This window comes from Copadichromis virginalis, linkage group LG18 (genome assembly GCF_057382275.1).
Source record: "Copadichromis virginalis isolate Kocher_CV1m ecotype Utaka linkage group LG18, C_Virginalis_male_GT1.1, whole genome shotgun sequence".
Lineage (NCBI taxonomy): Eukaryota > Metazoa > Chordata > Actinopteri > Cichliformes > Cichlidae > Copadichromis > Copadichromis virginalis.
The window spans coordinates 30,257,718-30,272,636 of record NC_140635.1 but is presented as its reverse complement, the minus strand read 5'-3'; the positions used below and the strand labels follow the sequence as shown (position 1 = coordinate 30,272,636).

The window sequence follows — 14,919 nt, the reverse complement described above, 5'->3', positions numbered from 1 at the left end:
GTGAAATTTCATGAAATTGGTCTTAAGAAATAGTTTTCCTGGTTTAATTAAAAGTTTGTCTTAAGACGTAAGATTTTCACTTATACCTGACACTTGAATCTGACCATTTTCAGAAGACTATTTTTTGTTTGTTAAGCTGCTTAACACTGACCAATGAATCTGACTGCAACAGCTTCATTTATCATTGGTCTCTCCAGAGCCCAAATCTCAACATTACTGAAGCAGTGAAGCATCTTGACAGAGAACAGAAACAAAGGCAAACAACCTCCAAAGAAGCCCGGAGAACTATTCCTGAAGACTCCTTACTAATTACATGAAAGCTACCTAAGAGAGTTCATGCCGTTCAGGTTTCAATAAACTCCTGCACTATTTCCCATTCTTAGCAAAATATAAAGAAAAAGAGGATAGCTTAAGACTTTTGCAAAGTACTGTATGCTTAATTGTTTTCTTGCAAGAAGACAGCTTGGAGGACAGGACCAACTTCACACCCGATCAGATCTGCACACTGTTAGACCTCTGCCTCACCACTACATATTTCAAGTACAACGAAGGCTTTTACAGACAAAAACATGGCTGTGCCATGGGCTCCCCCATGTCACCTATTGTAGCCAACCTTTACATGGAGGAAGTGGAAAGGAAGGCTCTTGGCTCTTTCAAAGGAAGAGTACCCAGCCACTGGTACAGATATGTGGACGACACCTGGGTCAAAATCAAGACACAAGAAGTGGAATCCTTCACTGCGCACATTAACGCTGTGGATAAAAACATCAAGTTCACCAGGGAAGACACAAAGGACAACTGTTTGCCTTTCCTGGACTGCGCCGTGCACATTGAAGAGAACGGCAAACTCAACATCGAAGTTTACCGGAAGCCCACACACACGGACCAGTACCTCCTCTTTGACTCCCATCACCCTTTGGAACACAAACTTGGAGTAATTAGGACCCTACACCACCGGGCAGAACATGTTCCCTCTAAGCCTGAAGGAAAAAAGAAGGAACACACACATGTAAAGGAAGCACTCAAAACGTGCGGCTATCCTAAATGGGCGTTCTTAAAGTCAGCAAAGAGGCACAGAAAAGAAGACCAGACACCAGCGAGGGAGGATAAGAAGGACAGACGCAACAACATTGTCATCCCCTATGTAGCCGGTGTATCAGAGAAACTCAGGAGAGTTTTCTCCAAGCATGACATTTCAGACCCAGCAACACGCTCAGACAGAAACTGGTTCACCCGAAAGACAAAACGCCAAAACACAAACTTAACAATGTGGTGTATGCTGTACAGTGCAGCGAGGAATGCTCAGACCTCTACATTGGAGAGACCAAACAGCCACTTCACAAGCGCATGGCACAACACAGAAGAGCCACCTCCACAGGACAAGACTCAGCAGTCCATCTGCATCTTAAGGATAAAGGACACTCTTTCGAGGATGCCAATGTTCACATTTTGGACAGAGAGGACAGATGGTTTGAAAGAGGAGTGAAAGAAGCCATCTATGTCCACTGTGAGCGGCCATCTTTGAACAGAGGCGGGGGTTTACGACACCAACTCTCTGCCATCTATAATCCAGTTTTGAGATCCCTTCCCAGACGCCTTAACGCCCACTCACATCCTGGGCCATCTGACCTCAGGAATTCGCATGATAAGGTGGGGCCAGGTTTCACAATGAACACACCCGAAACTCTGGCTGATTGGGACCCACGCCCAGTTTCCCACCTTGGCTCAGGCGATTAGAGGATCATCAGGGGGTCCTTTTGTCCCTCGGTGGGGGGTTACTCCCACTAGGTTTATATCTGGGACTCTCCACCATTTGACCTTAGAACTGAAGAAGCTTCTCGGATGAGAGGTGAAACGTCTTCAAGCAACTTAAAGAAGTCCAGACGCTTTTCTTTCCAAGCTCCTTTGATCACTATCATGAAGGAAGACTAATAAAGTACCAAGATTGAAAACTCTTGATCGACCGATCAGATTTATCGTACATTGGTGGTAATTTACCGATCTATCAGTATAAGCATTTTCAACGTCAAATACATGAAAATTTCAAAAGTAATGTAAACAATAGATACAAGAAATGCCCTTCAACCATTTTATTGAAGTTGATGTCGCATAGTTTGCCCATCAGAGGGCACTCCGGATCTTCCTTGTTGGCAACATACATGTTTGGGAAACCATAAACACAACAACCAAGCAGCAGCTAACAGAACATAAATAATTATGAAAATCTATTATTTGAATGTGGATTTTTAAAATAACCAAATCTTGGCTGGGCATCAAACTGACGATCAAAATTCCTTAGACTCCACTACTTGCCAAACAATATATTAATGAAAATACTCTATAAGGTCATTTATCAGCATTACAGGTGCTAAGTAACCTTTCAACAGAGTCTAAGTGGTTAATCTAGGCTAACAGTCTGATAGCGTTAGCATCATCTTGACTGACATCTTGACAGTAACTATTTGAACCATAATAAAATTCAAAGTCTTCTAAGTGCTGCAAAAATAAAGCAAATCCTATCAGCCGCTCCAGCAGGAAGAAAGCTCCATTCAAAGCATATGAAAGTGCTGCATTGCAATGAATCAAAGTTACAGTTTAACTCCGTTCTAAACACAACTCAGATCCAGTAATAGTGACAGGTGGGGCAGATGGCCCGGCTTGTTATGGAGTCCAACTTTAGTAACAGGAAAAATTAAACCAGTCAGAAAGTTGGAAAGCAGCTGGACACTCTACATAGACAAGCGCTTATTAGCATGTGTGTATGCACGCAGAGGGTGGACTGTCAATCCAAGAGGTGCCTCTACATGTTCTTGAGTCAGCAAGGCGTAACAGTTTTTTCTCTCTCTGTCTCTCTCATTCGCCAAACAAGCAACTGTATGAAACCACAGAATCTCTACCCAAATTCACACACACTCCACCTATTTGTGACTTTGCAGTAGACACACAGAACCCAGAGTGACAGCGACTCAGCCGAGGAGAACGAATGGGGAGCCAATACAGGAAGCAAAGATGACGAGGACGAGACGGGCCCTGAAAAAAGGTGTCCGTTTTCAGTCAACACGAGTGAGCACAGTCTGTGTTTGGACAGACAGCAGTCAGCAGAAAAAGCATCGCCCTGTCGCTCGCGGTAACGGTAGATGAGATCAATCGGGGGAGATGGAGGGAATAGAAATGTGAAAGGACAAGGAAGGGAGGGAAAGAGTAATGCACCACAAATAGCCTCTGGCACATGATCACGGAACAACCCATTCTTACATCGTTTGTGTGGCCATTTTACAGACTTTCTTGATTATTTCCTGCATTTATTATTTTTTTTTTTTGTGATATTCTTCGCTTCCTTTATCAGCCGTGATTTGATACAGGCTGGGCTCATGGGAACAATATGCTGAAGGAAGATCTTGAAAAACAGTACGGGCAGGCAGCTCCCACTTTATCACAATGAATATGAAGAAATTGTACAAAAAAACAAACAAACAACAACAAAAACAACAGAAAGGCAGCGATTTGGGCTCTCAATGCGAAAGACATAAATATATTCATGAGCCTCTGCTGCAATCATGTTTCTATGAATGGATTTTTGATTTACCACCATAGCAAGGTTTCACTCCTATGATGAGATCTACGTTTTTAAATGTGAATATGTTTTCTAAGTCAGAAGTGCTGTTGCTACACAAGAAAGTAGAAACCATACATACACTTCTGGGCTTTTTAAGGACAAAACAAATAAATAAATGAATCTTGAAACAAAAATAAGCTCGTCTGAATTCTGCTTTTGCATGTCAGCTGTCAAATCCTTTTATGATCGTATCAGTTGGGCAAGTTCTGCGCTCCGACACTATACGTCTGAAAAAGTAGACGCACACACAGACAAAAAAAAGGTACCAGCAGGGAAGTAGAGGAGAGCACACATGGCATCTTAAAGTTGTGGATTCTGCCTCTGAAGGTGTTTCATTCCACATCATCTAAGATCTTAGCAAACTTCTAACAAAACCCAACAGAAGCACAGGAGGGAAAGGGAGCCAGAGAGTCAACAGAAGAGTAGTGCACTCAAAATTTTAACCACAGAGGGTCTTGTTAGACAAATAGCCGCTCTCGTGTAAGGAAAGATGAACAGTGACAGCTGAAGAGACACACAGGAAAAGAAGAAGAAGAAAAAAAAAAAACAGTCCACCGTGATGCAAAATAAAATGCAGACCTCTTCCAAAACTACAAGGCACTCATAAAGCCCAAGAACACAGATGTGTTTTTATTGTTTTTGGTCTTTACTCCAGAGCACTGGGATATAAAATCACCATTAGTTTTAAGTGCTGAGTTTTGACTTTCAATTCCCCGTCGACCGCTTTATTACATTTGTTTACAACACACCTAAACCCAGTGAGATGGTAATTCTGGACCCATAATCAATTTATGCAGTTTTCTTATCTTCTACAGTTCAGAGCCATAAATCAGTTCACGCATGTTGGTAATAATGTCTTCTTTTTTCCCTCTTCTCTATGTTGACAGAATGAAAAGGTCAAACTGGGCCTCGAGAGCAGGGAAGAATTTGGTTGAGCTGATACAAACTTTTCATTCTCTACACGAGGAGATGATTTTGTAAGCTGTCATCCAGAGACCAATTAGAGAACTGTAACCCTGAACTCCAGCAGGAGCAAATGGATAATTCTGTAAAACCTCCCACTTCAACTCTGATTAGGTGAAGAGAAAAGAGAGCAGGAAAAAAAAGGTCTATATCTTATTTCATTTCAAAAGATCCGTGCCCATAAAGCAATGTGGTTTCCGTGGACCTGTGAATTGGATGGCTAGCGGGTAAAATTGCAGGCCATAAATAGCTCAAAATCTGCTGCCCTTCACTTGAAAACTGATTTTGCTGACTTTCACCCTAGAAAGCCTTCCTCTGTTGAACTGGCAAAAGTTTCTCTGTACTTGCCTCTAATTTGATCACGTGAAGTACATGTATGTGGGAACCATCTGGGAACTAAGTGATCCCTGTGAGAATCTTTTCAAATGAAATGATTTTGCACACTCATACGCAAAACTTGGTGTAGAACTACACCTATACTGAGCCGTTCAGTGGAACGGCCTTGACTTGTGCAGAAATGTAGCTTGACGGGTATTCCATATCAGACTGGAAAGGAAGAAAAAACCCACTAAATCAGTAGGAAAAGAAAGGTGGCTGCAGACCGATTCTGGCAAAGCAGCACGAGTGAGCGTGCCAAACGCCTGGCTGATGTCTGTGGGTTACATACATCTGCCAAAGACTAACTCCAGCAGAACTAATGAATATCAAATACAATGAGTTTGTGTTAATGTGTCCATTTGCTCTCTGCAACTAACTTTGTTAGTTAATTGAGCTGTTCAAATCAGTGCGAGCTCCCACACTGTACTAAGACTAGGCATGGCCACAATGTCAGTAAACTACCTCACCTGCTGTCGAGGTGGCTGAAATCCAGTAAGTTGAACTCCCTGTTGTCCTGAGAGTGATAGATTGTGTCAACATCCTGGAACAGAGAGGAGGAGGGAAACAAACAATAACAGACAGAGTTTGAGATAGATATGAGACAGTATCATGAAAAATATATTTTCCACTCTACAAAGAATAGCAATCTACAAAAGGTAATATAGACAACAAACACAAGTGGATTTGTTCTGCGAGTATGCTTTCCTCACCCACTGCACTTCTTCTTTGCAGCCAATACCGTTGTAATCGCAGAGAGCTGCATAAGTCTCAGAAAAACCTCCTGAAAATACGAAGGAGAGGACAACAAGTCAATTCAAACTAGACCATGACAGATCGGAAATGGCAAGGACAGAATGAAGTAGCGGAGAAGACATGGAGAAACGAAGAGGGGAGAGGGTGCAGGCCAGAGATGAAAGAGGGAGTCAAAAAGAGTGAGACAGAGATAGTCAGCTGAGAGGGAGAGATTAGCTGTAAATATTGAGGTGAGATGAAAGTACAGAACCATGAAGGAGCTCTTCTTGTAGATTAATAGGATTACTAGCAGAAAGCAAGTGCATCCAGTAACTTTGGTCTTCTGACCCACTTATGGACAAGTCTCCAAAATGGTTTGCTGTGAGCTACTGAGTCAGCGTGTGAATGGACTCTGAAGTGCTGCATGTATGAATGTGCGTGTGAGATGTGGTTAGAAAGGTAGCAGGGCTCTCACCACAAGTTTTCTGGGGATCTAATGATGACTCAGAGTTCGGTGAAAACTTGTGACTCCCATCGGGCATTTCTCCCTCTGCTCGACAAATAGGAGGGCTGAAACAAAGAGAGGAAGGAGATTCAGAGCTAGCTCGTGCTGGCAATGATGACGCCAAAGTGCATCTTAGAGCTTCCCAGGCCATCATGTGCAGATTTGAATGAAACACAAGGTACATGTGAAGTTGAATGGAATTATAGTCATTTAATATGTACATTTTTGATTGCAGTTGACTAAACTGTTATCCAGCATTTAAAATTCTATCCTCTTTGTGGGGGAAGATGTGAAAAAACAATTTCAATTTCAACTGACAATAAGAAAAGAAGCTTAATGTGTGAAATGCTTATTAAATAATTAATAATTGTAATTGTATGTACTGCATTCAATCAACAACTGTACATTTGTACTAAAACAAAATTGTAATTGATCTGACTGAAAAGCTCATTTGATGTGAATCATAATTTAAGCAGGATACTTACATTCATGGCAATCCTCTAAACCATAGGTGTCAAACTCTGGCCCGCGGGCCAAATTTGGCCCGCAGCCTACTTACATTTGGCCCGCGAAGCCATACCAAATTACTATTAGAGCTGGCCTACTGGTATTATACAGCTAATATATATATTGTTTAGTATTAAGCTTTGCTTGTTCCATATTCAGTTTTTCAGCAAAACGTGTTTGAGTCCATAAGAAAAGATTCATTCTTATATCTGGAGGAATAAATATATTTCAATAAATATTAACGTTAGCCCGCGACTTTGTTCCAGTTTTGAATTTTGGCCCACTGTGTATTTGAGTTTGACACCCCTGCTCTAAACCATAGTCTAGTCTGGCCTTTATTCATATAATGCAGTAGAGATAAGCCAGGAAATGTGTGGAAAGAGCAGGGACAGGACATTCAGCTAGTGTGCAGCCAACAAACTCAGCTCTTAAAGGCAATAAGTCCATGTGTTAGGCATCCTGTGGTGTAATACTACGACTAAACAACCTCTGACTAAATAAAGACGCCTGCTACAGAACGCACATAAAGTGAAAATAGCCGAACCTTTCATTTTAGCTAGGATTTCTTTTTATTAGATTGAGCTGGTTCAGGTTTCTCCCTGTCAGATTAACCAGCAACAATGGCACCCAGATAAAAATGAGATTTGCCTCATTATAGGGCAGAACAGTGGTGGAAATGTTGGGTTTAAATCCATCAGCAGGCTGGGTACTGTTTGTTTGCATGCATCTCTCCCAGTCCTCCGGCTTCCCCTCACAGTCCAGAGACATGCACATTTAGCTAATTGGTGATGCTAAGTGGCCATAAATGTGATTGTGAGCGTGAATGATCATTTGTCTTCCTGTAATAGACTGGTAACATGTCAACTGGTATAAGCCCCACCCTCCCACAGAGTTAGAGCAGGGTGTCAAACATAAGGCCCAGGGGCCAGTATCTGCCCAGCTAAGACTCCAATCTCCTGACACCTTTGGAAATTTAAAGGCAGGCATAGGTTTTAGACTTTCAACTGTATTTTCACAAGTTTTAGAACTTCCCTGCTATTCATACTACACAACAGTAATTAAGGTAAACCTCTTAGTTAAACACCTATAGCATTAAAAGTATAGTTAGTTAAGTAGTTATTTTTAATCTGATGTGAAATGAGAGTTTCTTTGATCAAAGTGGGCTCTATGTGGCCCATTGAGATGGTTCACTATAAATCCACGAACCCTGCTGCAACAATACCTAATAAGTATATTTGTCATCTATATTTTATGGAGAGAGGCACACGGCTGGATTATTAATGAGTATTTTTTGTAATGAGAAGGCCTCTGGTATCAGTTAGAGGTTTAGGGAAAAGTACATTCTAAATATTATACTTCTTTCCTTTGGTGCTGTTGCTAAAGAGTCCTTAAGCAAGACATTGAACTCCCAGTGGCTTAAGCGGAGTACTGTAGTGCCCAAGAGACTATACAAAGACACAAGGATGCACCAAGGTTCGAATGAATGAGTATAACCCGTATTCCCAGCAGGCTCACACCCTGGTAGGTATCATAATGATACATCCTTACACAACGTCCAGTGAAATTAGGACATTAAAAGGAAATTTGACTTAAACATTGAGATCTCAAATGAACTCCTGCAAAACATAGCTCATCCACCTTTTCTACCTTTCTGCCTTACTTGCATCAGAAAGAAACAACAAGTAAGCAGAGCGTGTAGGGATGGATCAGAAAGCAAATACTGTGTTCACACATAGTACTGCGGCTGTACCTGCTTTGGCTTTTTGATAGGATTACACCGTTACACTGTGGAATTCAACACACACCATCCTTAATCGCATTTGTCAACAAAATCACACACACAACACCCAACAACATCCGTGACCTTAATCCCTGCCTTATCTCCGCAATCATCATCATCCGCCCCAGAGCGTGCATACGTGCACGCTCTCTAGATACTATCTGCATCGTGTACCAATCAGTTACCGGGCCGCACAATTAAATCCACAACACAAGGTTCCTCCCTGTGTTCTCTCCCCTTTCTTTATTTCTCTTTAAATGTCCTCACTGGAAGCAATCATCTGCCGCGGCCCTAATGGAAAAGAGCTATTCTGAACGATGATAAAGTGCAGAGATAGCCTTGTGCAGGTCAATAGTGGAGCACAGTCAATCCCAGTGCTCTCAGAAATTGTAGATGAGAACTAAGAGAGAGGGAAACAAACTCTGTGCCTTCCTTTCCTCCTCATACATTCTAATGACTGCGGGACAAAACTTTCTGGGCTTTTCATTGTGTGCATCCTTTGCGCTTTACCGCTTTAGATTAAAGCGTAGAGGACGTTCAGTGCCCGCTGTAGGATTTTCATCGGCATAAGAATGTGTTTCTTTTGACTTCAGGGTTGAGGCGACAGCATCTACTGACTGAAAGTACTACGTAAACAGCAAGAAAACGAAACCGTGCCTCGCGGTAGCAGCCTACTCAGTGTCAGCTGGCAAATTAAGCCCAGTGATTGCTAGGTGTAAGAGTCTACAATGACACAGAAATGGGTTGGAGGGAAACTACTGCAAGATAAGAATGATTTTTGGCTGTTAAAGAGGAAAGCAATCCTAAAGTGAAGCTGCCAACTTGCCAACACACTGTCAAAGTCTGTTAACGTGGGACAACTTGCCTTTGCTGCTCAGCAACATAAAGCACAAAAACAGAAAGCTTCGGCACTTTGCTCGAGGATGGCGACGCTTGACATTGCTTACGCATAAATTGAGTTGTTGAAGACTCTGGAGAGGGCGTAGTTGATGTGGCTGACCATGTGATCCAGCTGTTCCTGGGTCTGCAGCCTCAGCGAGTAGGTGGTCTTGTCTGTATCGATGATTACCTGTATCGACAATGACAGTTTTAATCCCATGAGAGTCAACGCTGCTACGACGGTACAGTTGGCAGGAAGCGCCGCTCTCACCTGGTGTTCTGGGTAGGTGTTCATTGCTCTGATTTCCAAAAAATTGAAGGTGACCTCGACCTGAGAGAAGCAGAGATGCATCACAAGCTCAAACAAAATCCTTATGTTACCTAATCTCAGCTTGTTTTGTTCACAAAATATTGCACAGAATAAAGACGATTCTGAGTTCTGATGATGCCAATTTGCTCAAAAGGAAAACTCAAATGAAGCTGGAAGCACACACACACACACACACACACACACACACACACACACACACACACACACACACACACCAAGGCTTCTTAAACTTCAGAGAAAACACAGGCTGACCAGTAAAATTACATCTGAAACTGTTCGCTCTCACTCACCACCTATAAGTAGTGGTTAGATGTGCAAATTTGCAGAAAGGGATTATTGACAACCTAGTGGATGCCTTCCAATCTAGCTTGAACTGTTATCTTGATCGACTTTGGCGGCAATTCAATAGATCTACTCTAAAATTCAGACTAAATACCTTCTTTTGGAATTTTCTGTTATGTTTGTCCTGCACAAAAGTGTTTCCGCTGCAAGTCAGCTGGTCAGCAGCCTAATCTCTGCCCCAGATTCTTACTACAGCTGTGCATGTGAGAGAGAATCATCGCCCTGATGATTTGCTGACTTGCTTACAACCCTTCTGATCAATTCACTGCTCATCATTTCTAGTGAGCACAGTGCTGTGATGATGGAAAATTATTATGGCCAAACAAATACAATTTGAAATGGGATCACTACTAGTACTGGCTAATAAAAAAACATTTTAAGAAATGTATTTGCAGTCATGCTAGATGAGATACTACTCCTATGTCTGTAGTGATATCACAGACTGTATATTAAAGATGGAAGCCGTTTAGGGGTAAAAAAGTGAAGCCATAAGTCCACTGAATTATTTTACTTAATAATGACCACCAGGAGGCAAAACATTAGTATGATAGTATAGAAACAACCCTATTTCTCTTTAAGTTTATGACATCAGTAAAGACTATCCAGATGAGTTTCAAGTCTTATTGAACACAACCTCATTTATTTTAAATTTAATTTTGGTCCCATTCAGAGTAATAAAGATAATAAATTGGGTTATCTTTTAGGGTTTCCTATAAGTCACTGATGAATGGCTGTGTAATGTAGCTCGATTTCTTATTCATCCACTTTCAAACCCACAAAGATGGCTGATCAAAATCTATTTATGGGCTTAATTAGAACTAATTGGTGGCACCATCTTGACTGCATCCACCTTAAGTGTATTAGCAAAAAGAAAAAAATATGCATTAGGTTAGCTTTGCACAAATAGTGGAAGCAAGGACAAATGGCTAACCTGGCTCTATTAAAAGGCATTACAGTCCTCCTACTTTAACCAATCAAGGTGTTCAAAACATAAACTGTAGATAAAGGATGATTAGCACCACCAGGACATCACCCACTGGTTATTAATGTGCCAACTTGAAGCGTTAAGTTGAGTGTACCCTGAAGCACACTCCATTTTATTCTCCGCTTTACTCCAGTGGGGACTATTGACACTTAAAAGATCAAGAAATCATAAGGAAAGTGTTTACTGAGATCATTAAGAAAGTGAGAAGTGGGGCTGTTTTCCCCACAGACTTTGACCCAATGAGGCACCTCAGGGAGACAGGTTTAAGGCACTACTGGCTTCACTTTTGTGACCCAGAAGTTTGTTGTATCTTTTATATACAGTGTATTGTTGAAACAGCCAGTAGCAAAGGTGACCAGCTGCATCTTAGCTACTGGCTGCAAGCTAAAAACTATATTTACATCCTCAAACTGCTGCTTTAGTTTTATCCCACCTGCCCCTCGTCGTCTACATTGTAATTGTCATCATTACTACTATCATCCTATAACATCATCACTGCAGTCATCATCGTTATCTCTTTTCTCCTGCTCTGAAAAGCCTTTGATTTTTTTTTCTTTGTCACATTTTCTGCGAATTACCATGAGATCAAGGCTGGCAAGTGAAAGCCATAAAATTCCACTGAGAGCGGGGGAACATTTACCTTGGTGGGCACTTTGACAGCAAAGAGATACAGTCTCCATGTTGCCAGGACCTGAGGGGAGAACACATTTATATTTCTGTCAGACAGCAGGAAATGCAAAATGCAAATCGCAGCAAAAAATGGCACAGCACAAACATCCCATAAAGAGAGCAAATCATCTCCGCAGTTCATCCAAATGGCTCCTAAGTCATGCTAAGCACCCTAGACATTAGTGAGCTAATGACGACAGCACGTGAGCGTGCGTGTGCGTATGTGTGTCAAAGACATATGATGGCGGGACTGCAAGTCATTTCACAGTCCAATTTATCGTGCCAAGTTGTGGTGATGGAACTAAGTAGTACTTATTCAACAGACGCCTCATCGCCCCGGCAAGAATACTGGTGAAATAACAGGGAGAAGACAAAAAAAAGACAGAGGAAGAGTAAGCAAAAAGAGTTGTGCTTTTGTCAGAAAAAAGCCATTACCATTTAAAAGTGTCTGGGGTAAATTAAGAGAAAGAAAATGTGAATAAATTCACATCTGCCTATGCAATTAATCTCATTCATAATTCAGAAATTCCATAATTAGCATACTCAATACATGCATGCATGCACTGCGCGTCTCTAGCCCTTCCAAGCCGCGTCTCTAACTCTCGACCACTGTCTCCATGCTCTTTTTCAGCCAGCTTTCAAATTGTCTTGTCCATAATTCCTTCCCTTCCATCCTTTCATTCCTCTGATTTCTCTCTTCATCTCCATGGAAATGTGTTCATTTTCTTGCTTAATCCCTAACCCCCCCTCCCATCTCCCAATGTGGCACTGTGTCCTGCCTGGTTTGCTCCCACCTAACACCTCACTCCAACCCCTCTTGCCCTCACCCCTCTCTCCTCCCCCCTTCTCCCAAGTCCCCTGTCTCCTTTCCTGTTTCAGTTTTTCTATTCTTTTTTCTGCTCTGTCACTTTCAATTCCTCAAGGCCTCTCTGCGCTGAATGGCTAATGGCGCCCTGCTGAGTGGCAGTGAGAGGAAGAAAGAAAATGAAACATACAAAGAGATACAGGGAGAGAGGGGAGAGATAGAGGAGGCGATAGAAGGGCAGAGACACCACTTTTCCCTCCAAATAATTAAGTCTTCTCCTCCACCATACTTCACCAACTCCCAGCAAAGCTCATCTCACAGATCAACCCTGTGTCTTAAATATATAGGCATCCATAACAGGCTCCAACAGAGAAGAGAGGCTGCACTAAGCTTGATGAGAGGCCTTTGTAGAAGGAGTCCAATCACAGCTCCTCCACAAATTTCCCATATAAATCCAGAGGGAAAGCACACAGAAGGAGGGGGAAAAAAGGACAAAAGTTGAGACGCAAATACTGTATATATAATGAAGACGTGGACGACAGATGCACCACTATAAAATCCTGCTACCTGACAGAAGGTCTCATCATGTAAACAAAGGCATCAATAATGCAGGCTCACTGATGGGCGCTGATTTGATCCCCCGATGCTGAAGCAAGTCTCTTGCATAGGATTTCTCCTCTCTTGTTATATCATTTACAGGCTATCGAGGCATCATTAAAGACAAATCAATACTCTGGTTATTTTTTGCTTACTTGGCTGGGACGTGTGCAGCAGTGAAGGGAAAATGCACCCAATAATCCTCTACAAAAAAAAAAAAAAAAAAATCCCTGTTGTTTTGAGGTTTTATGAGCCGTCTAATTATGTGTTGTGTAACTTGGACGAGCTGTTGTCTGCGCGCCGCATCGACTGCGTTTAAAGAGAGTCAAAAAGCACGCTGTATTGTTTATAAAGTCGGCGAGGTTCAAGTCTTTTTGCCGTTTGCGAAAAGCAACGGAGACAACAGCCTGTCAGTCTCAATAAGCCTTTCAGTTAGCTTCCTGCATCATTTAACAGCCCACACTATATTGTAGCTAGATAGCAACTGAGTGGTAGACGGTAGTAAGCAATAGTCAGAGTTCCAGAGTAATACTTCAAAGTGCTTCACTTTAATATTTTAGACAGCTTAATCAGAATGGCCCAACGTTCAGAGCTGAGCAGCAGCCAGTCCTGTCAGTCTCCCCACCGCCCCGAAAGCTGTCACCCATATCAATCTGAATGATAATTTATATCTTCTGCCGTAATTGTCACACACGGCTTAGCGGGAGGCTGACATTTTCACAGGTGTACATATTAGTAATTTGTGTGGTGTAGCAGTACCGTAGCAACAGCTGTCGATTAATAAAAGTCAATCAGTGGGAGAAAAAAGGGAGAAAAGGCAAATATTTTGATTGTCAAGTAGAAACTGAAAATTCAAATTTTTCCCCTTTTTTAATATATTATGTAGTAAGGTGGATAACTCTGGGTTTGTGCTTGGTGGTAAGGATAAAAAGGAAGATAATCACCTTGGGCTTTCATTGTATTGCGAGGGATCTAATGAAAGGAGAAGATAATGTGGCAGAATGATTAACAATGAAAATAACTGGTGGAAGATAGAAGCAAATAAGAGACCATCTTATAGAGTTACGGTGCTGTTTAAATCAATCACTGTTAAGTAGAGATGCACAGATATCCATACCAATGTTGTTTCTCCTTTCTTGTTTGTCTTGTTTGCTTCCTTGGTATACAAGGGACATTTATAATACAAAAAATAATGTTTAAAGCCTTCTAAAGTCATTAAATTTGCTCAAATTTGTTAAAACAGTCCGACACAGCACACATATCGACCTCTGCCACTCGTGAATGTCATCTTATCCGGAAATAACAGGCAACGAGGAAATTATCAGCTGATTGCACCAAAGCCAGGAGGTTATACTTCAACAGCTTCTGATGACACTGTATTCTACAGCAAGTCAGATTATTCAATATTTGTGTATTATCTTTTTCAGTGTTTCACTTCGCAGACAGTCCCTGAGCACTTGTCTTACAACTCAAAGCAAGTAAAGAACAATGTTATTGATTCAGGAAGTTTGAATGAGTGAATGTGTTTCTAGCTAAGTAGCAGGTGCGGTGCACTTTGTGCTTTGGGTAGAAAAGCTGCTCTGCTGTGCTTGATCTCTGTATGTGAATTTAAATGAATCAAAAATGGGAATTAATTGTATCTCATCATTATGCAGTTGCATTTGAGCACCCAAAATAAAAACATGGCTTTAAAATACATGTTTTATATATATATATATGTATCCATCAACTGCAACCATCGTACATGAGCGTCTGTCAGTCATGGATGGAGAAAATTACTGTTGGTCCTGTCCGTCCTCTTCCTCGACAATCACATAAATAAATGGGTTG

The 14,919-nt window shown here is 41.6% G+C and overlaps 1 protein-coding gene across 6 annotated transcripts in view; it reads right to left on the bottom strand.

Annotated features, from left to right (window-relative positions):
• The window catches only part of carmil3 (capping protein regulator and myosin 1 linker 3), a 105,943-nt gene that overhangs the window by 76,665 nt on the left and 14,359 nt on the right, over nt 1-14,919 (bottom strand). For all 6 annotated transcript variants that reach the window (XM_085438063.1, XM_085438059.1, XM_085438058.1 and 3 more), the window contains exons 3-8: nt 11,659-11,709; nt 9,632-9,691; nt 9,429-9,550; nt 6,165-6,259; nt 5,668-5,738; nt 5,425-5,498 (exon numbers count right to left, since the gene is read on the bottom strand). In XM_085438063.1, the coding sequence (XP_085294189.1) occupies nt 5,425-5,498; nt 5,668-5,738; nt 6,165-6,259; nt 9,429-9,550; nt 9,632-9,691; nt 11,659-11,709 (473 nt within the window). The remainder of the gene's footprint in view (nt 1-5,424; nt 5,499-5,667; nt 5,739-6,164; nt 6,260-9,428; nt 9,551-9,631; nt 9,692-11,658; nt 11,710-14,919) is intronic.